The sequence below is a fragment of the Papaver somniferum genome, chromosome 1, assembly GCF_003573695.1.
Source record: "Papaver somniferum cultivar HN1 chromosome 1, ASM357369v1, whole genome shotgun sequence".
NCBI classification, from domain to species: Eukaryota; Viridiplantae; Streptophyta; class Magnoliopsida; order Ranunculales; family Papaveraceae; genus Papaver; species Papaver somniferum.
Genome location: NC_039358.1, coordinates 232,021,445 through 232,027,607, shown reverse-complemented (window position 1 = coordinate 232,027,607; position 6,163 = coordinate 232,021,445). Strand labels below are relative to the sequence as shown.

At 38.1% G+C, this 6,163-nt stretch overlaps 1 protein-coding gene across 1 annotated transcript; it reads right to left on the bottom strand.

Annotated features, from left to right (window-relative positions):
• Nucleotides 1–2,163: 2,163 nt before the first annotated feature.
• Nucleotides 2,164–5,746, bottom strand: LOC113272236. The gene is made up of 9 exons (XM_026522108.1): nucleotides 5,428–5,746; nucleotides 5,062–5,323; nucleotides 4,675–4,969; nucleotides 4,204–4,515; nucleotides 3,710–3,927; nucleotides 3,458–3,541; nucleotides 3,077–3,400; nucleotides 2,887–2,986; nucleotides 2,164–2,805 (listed from the first exon to the last, which is right to left on the bottom strand). The coding sequence occupies exons 1-9, from the start codon at nucleotides 5,744–5,746 to the stop codon at nucleotides 2,164–2,166; spliced, it is 2,556 nt and encodes an 851-aa protein (XP_026377893.1).
• Between the last annotated feature and the right edge of the window lie 417 nt (nucleotides 5,747–6,163).

Genomic DNA, 6,163 nt, shown 5'->3' with positions numbered 1-6,163 from the left:
TTTTCTCTCACTTCACTTTCCCCTCTCTCTCGGATATCTTTCTCAATCTCTCTTCAACCTCGCTCTACACTAGTACAAACCTTCACATAGGCCACGTTTTTTAGTTTACAGTCCAGCCACGTTTCAGGTTATTTGTGTGGCTATTGGTCATCAGTATAACTATAGTCACATTTTGTGTTACCATGTAGCCATAGTGCACCATTTAGTCATTGGTTTATTCCTAAACCCATCAACTGTATCCATAGGGTATCGTTTGGTCATGGTTTTCAGTTTAATCCAATCACATGTAGCCATAGATGCGTATATGGCCACATTAAATAATTTTGTATGTGTCAAAAGTGTCGGATGACAATAGAAACACCTTTTAGACTGTGACGGAAAGAGGATTTATTTAGCCACATTGGTTTGTTTATGTGTCCATAATATCTGGTTTATTAGACACGCATATACTAAGGAATTGACACATTATATCAAACATGACAAAAGATTGACATATGGTTACTCCATATTTTTTTTTGGGAGGATTATGATATGGCTACACGAAAAACAAATTGTGAACATAGCGTCGGATCCATTAGACACATGAGATTGAATTTTAACTTTTAAAGTACTAGCCATGGTTGTTACCGAGTCTTTTCTAGGCCAAATGCTCCTAGTATGCTTAATTTTCAAGCAACATATGCTAGGGTAATGTTTATGCATGTTCACTGCAATAAATAAACCTCAAGCTCTGGTGTATAGAAGGATACATTACAAGTGATTGTGGCTTCCAAGGTAATTGCAATACAGCGGGTGCAGCCGGGTGTTTTGTGAAAATAAAACATGTATAGTGGAGTTCTGTTGTGTTACTTTCTCCCAAAATTCCCGATATATAACCATGCCAAAATCCAAAATAGGAAACCATATCTTAAACTTTTCATACAAATCTATAAGGGACTGCAAACGACAGGAGCCATCTGTGAGACCAACCAAACCTGTTTAACTTATCAATTCACAAAAGCTTTATATTTTTAGCCAATATATTTAATGAAAAAATTTAGATCTACAACCAATATTTTTATTTACTCTTTCCAAAAGAAAAAAACAAATATTACATCAAATTGATTTTGGAGCCAGCCACTCCAAACTACGATTGCAGTAGGAATGCATTTCTTTTGCTCTTTATATAACAAGACAAAACAATCCCATAATCAAATTCTTGATGTTTTAGATGCAGAGTTCGTGTCCTACAATTCGAGTGTCAAACTTATAGAGGCATCTGATGGCTAAAAATGACTTCGTCAAAGCTCAGGGACAATGTAGAGTGTTGAATAGCCACAACGAACCTGCAACAGGAAAATAGGGTTCTGAGTTCAAAAAAAACAAGGAAGAAAGAACGAGGGCACAACAATTAATACAAGGTGTCAGCCCAACTCAACATAAATTGTGGTCAAGACTTCTTACAAAGAGGACTTTCACAAGATATGGGAAAAACCCTGTCAAGTATGGTATTCAAAACGGTTGAGGGTTAAATTGGAACAAGGAAAATGAGATTAAAATTCACTATTCTTCACAGGCTACACAATACAAACTCCTCACACAAGCAAGTGAACCGCTCCATGCAATTCACTTAGGAAAAAGCATCAGTCCGCCCCCAAATGCTTTCACCATAAAATTGAGAACCATAAGACCTTTAGCACCATCATTTTAAATGTTTTTTTTTGTGGTTAATGAACTGGAGTTTCCATCATATATCTACAGGGTTACGAATCTAATTTGGGTACTTGGAATTCAATTTCACCATATGCTTTGAGTAATTTATGAAGTGTATAAAGATTTCTGAAATACAAGTACAACATGTAGTTATAGTGCATGTGCCCATAAATATATTCAAGCAATAGGACAAAAACATACCAACTCTCATTCTCTTGGATATCTATTTAAAAGTGACCAGAGTAGCAAGTTGTAAAGTACAGTAGTAGAAATTTCAATTGAAGTTCCATATGAGACACGGATAAAATGATGTTATTCATTTTACAAAGAATAAAGCACGCAAACATACAGAAAGCATGCTAAGGAACAGGATTAAACATAAGTTCCATCTTTATCGTTCTTTCAATATCATGTCACTAACCGAATAACCACAGATTAAAGGAAATAAAGCGATGTACCTGCGGGAGTGTGTCATTTTGGCTTGCGTATAAGTAAACCTCGGCAGTCAGTTCGGAAGTAATCATTTCGGGATTCTTTACCCAAGTCTTGTGGATCTACAGACGGCAAGATATTATCATTCGCAGAAAAGATTACTGTACTGAATTCCTCATCGTTGCCATCGTCATCTCTATAATTTTTGGGAGGTGTCACAAAAACAATAGACTTTTTCTTATCTAACTGGTCTTTGACATAAAATACCTGCTTAGCTTGTGAGGCTAAAATAAAAGGATCATTTTTGTATCCCAACATAGTAAGGTCAACAATCTTGTAGCCAAGAGCATCTCTTTTGACCCCACGTTTATTATCAACCCAATTGCACTTGAACAGATGAACTTTTCTTTCACAGTAATCTAACTCCCATATCTCTTGCAAGACACCATAATAAGAGGCTTTACCATATGTAACATCATCATCTCTAGATATGTGCATGTCATTTGCTGCAACGCTAACCCCACTATTCTGGTGAATTCTACCATCACGGGATCTTGTGCGGAATAGATATCCATTGATGCGATATACAGTGTATTTCGTTACCTCGTAGTGCGGGCCGTGTGATATCCATCTTAAGTTCTCTGAGATACTTTCTCTGTCGTCTGCCAACTCTTTTTCAACCTGAAATTCATTATTAGGATGAACCTTGAGTTTAAAGGAATATAACACATCAAACAAGACACTTTTTCTATGACCTATTACCTCATTTTTTAACCAAGCGCCAAAAGTGTTAGAGTGCTCTTTCTCTAGCCATGCTCGCTTTTTAGTAGAATAGTTAGTTTCCAAATATAGCTTGTGTCGGCTGGTATGTACAATAACCAAATGTTATTATACTTTGTACAAAAAAAAAAACAGGAAAAAAAACAGGAAAAAAAAACAAATTAATACTTACTCTATGTAAGGCTCAATTTCAGGCGTGTTCTGCATTACATAGAAATGTGCTTGTCTCAACTGTTCAGGGGTAACTATACACGGCTCTTCAGCTGATAACGGTTCTCCCTCCTGAGATGTATTATGCCTATCTAGTGGAATACCAATTGTCCTGATGCTTTTATGGTACTCACAATATATCTCAATCGTCTCTTCTGCAACATTCTCTTCGGCAATGCATCCACAAGGTTGATTCTTGTTTCGCACATGCCCCTTTATAACCTTCATACACCTTTCGAAAGGATACATCCATCGAAAGCAAACCGGACCGCATAACTTCACTTCCCTGGTAAGATGTACAGTTAAATGAATCATGATGTCAAAGAAGGATGGAAGAAAATACTTCTCTAGTAAGCATAACGTCACACAGAGATCCTCTTGCAATTTATCTAGCTCTTCCACCATGATTTCTTTGGCAGATATTGATCTGAAAAAGAAACAAAACCTGATAATAGCATATCTCACAGGTGTAGGCATAATTGATCGAATAGCGACGGGCAAAAATTGTTGCATAAGCATATGGTAATCATGTGATTTGAGTCCGATCAGCTTACGCTCTTTTAGGTTCACAAGGGTGGAAAAATCCGAACAATACCCTTCTGGAACTCTTAACTCGGATAGTGTCTCCAAGAATATGTCTTTTTCTTCCGTAGTTAATGTATAACATGCTGCGGGAAGTATCGTTCCTTTGTCATCTGTCTTAGGGTGTAACTCCGATTTTAACCCCAAACGCACCAAATCCTTTCTGGCGTTTAATCCATCTTTTGTATTCCCGTTGTGCAGCAACGTTCCAACAAGACTTTGTCCCACATTCTTTTCGACATGCATGAAATCAATACAATGTTGGACATCATTATAGCGCCAATATCTAAGTAGTCGCTGCCATATGTTGTACTTGCTCCAGTAAGTGGTTTCCCTGCCTTCCTCTTCCTCACCTGACCTATCGACTTCTTTTGATATTTTTCTGATGCGCTCAATTTTCGTTTTTCCGATGCGCTTCATCTTTCCACCTTTTCCAGGTGTAGCCTGCACGTCTTCCCCTTGAGTATTCGTCCCCTTCTTTCCCCATGAATTCTTTATACATTTTACCTCCTCATATATTTCTTCCCCGGTCATTGGTTCTGGAGCAGTCTCCCACTCTTGTTTTCCGCCAAATGCCCCCTTCTGCCTTCTGAACGGATGCTCATAGGGTAAAAATCTTCTATAACCAACATAAACATTCTTGTTTGAGTCATGAAGCCTAATACTGTGCGTTTTTTTACGACACACCACACAACCATGATATCCAGCGTAGCGACAACCACATAGTGTACCAAGAGCAGGATAATCGTTTATCGTCCACAAAACAACTGCACGTAGAGTAAACATTTCTTGGGCATATGCATCCCATGTTCTCTTTCCCTTCTCAAATAAGAATTGAAAATCTTTAACAAGAGGTTCTAAAAAGACATCGATGTTGTTTCCTGGCGCACCATCTATAAGTAACGACAACATGATGAACTTTCTCTTCATACACAGCCCCGGTGGAAGGTTGTAAATCACAACCAAAACTGGCCATACACTGTGATGTTTGGTGCCTGTGTTTACATCAACTCCATCAGCCGAAACAGCTAACCGCAGATTTCTTGGATCACCTTTAATTTCTGGGAAATTGTTATCTATCTCTCTCCAAGCATGTGAGTCTGCCGGATGACGTAAAACACCGTCTTTGTTTCTAGTGGTATCGTGCCATATCAAATCTTTTGCTGTGTGCTTCGATTGAAACAGCCGCTGAAATCTTGGGATGATGTCGAAGTACCACAATACCTTTGCTGGAACATTCTCGTAAACTTTACCATCCCTGTCAACTTTCCATCTGGGTGCTTTACAAGTAGGACACACTTTTCATCCTTGTACTCATTCCAATAAAGAATGCAGTTGTTGATACATGCATGTATCTTTGTGTACCCTGAACCCATTGATTTCAATATTTTTTTTGCCTGATATGTACTCCTCGCCATTAAATTACCTTCTTTGGGAAGCATGTCCTTTAACAAGGGTAACAATTCATTAAAAAACATGTCTGATGCACCGTGCTTACTCTTCAACTTAAACAACTGCACAATTGCAGACAACTTTGTGAAGTTGGGACATCCTTCGTATAAGGGCTTTTCAGCATTTTCAAGTAACTTTTTAAACTTTATAGGGTCATCTGCGAACTCTTCTGCAGCTGCATCATATCTATAGTGTCTGGAGCATCAGTGGGAGTTCCCATTCCAAAATCTTCGTCTGGAGCATCAGTGGGAGTTCCCATTTCAAATTCAGCGTGCATACCATTGTTGACGTTAACTGGCTTACTACTAGTTATTGCCTCATCCTTTTCCCCATGCTTATTCCAAATAGTATACGTTTGATCGATTCCATTTACGAATAAATGATCTTCTACGTCGCCAACGGAGCATGCACAGAGATTTAAACAATTTGTACACGGACACAACATAAGAAATTCATCATATGTCTCACCCTCCTCCTTGAGATGGTTGACAGCATACCGCAGAAACGCCGCAACTCCTTCTCTATAACGTTTCTTCGTTCTATCAGTACTCATCCAGGATTTATCCATTCTGAAACGCAAAGAGACCAGTAGATCCATCAGTTGCACTCCAATGAAAGCAAAAACTGATAAATCAATTCAGAAATACAAGCTTAGCATTAACTAATAATATGTTTCATTTCAAAATAATAGTTATCCCCTAACTTGACAATTTAGACATACAAGTCTTGAAATTACCAATAAATTCAGCACCATTTGAAACATAAAAAATTTATATGGACAAACATGGTAATAACAGATGAAACAGGCAATATGCAATTTCCCTCATACAAACCGATAATCATGCCACACAAACCCATAATCAGACATCCAGTATTAACTCAGGAAAATTGGTCTAGTACTTTCAGTAAATGGAGTCATTTCAAGTTTTGGAATAACACATACTGAAGGGTCTGTATGTCAGCCGCAGTTGGGAGATTTCGCGAGAATGAATTGCAGCAGCTCTAGGGTCAGTGT

Coding starts and splice junctions, on each gene's coding strand:
- LOC113272236 (XM_026522108.1), bottom strand. CDS start 5,746: ATGGATCTACTGGTCTCTTTGCGTTTCAGAATGGATAAATCCTGGATG. Junction 5,324..5,427: donor GCCAGTTAACGTCAACAATG/GTATGCACGCTG, acceptor GATATGATGCAG/CTGCAGAAGAGTTCGCAGAT. Junction 4,970..5,061: donor TTGAAATCAATGGGTTCAGG/GTACACAAAGAT, acceptor TAAAGCACCCAG/ATGGAAAGTTGACAGGGATG.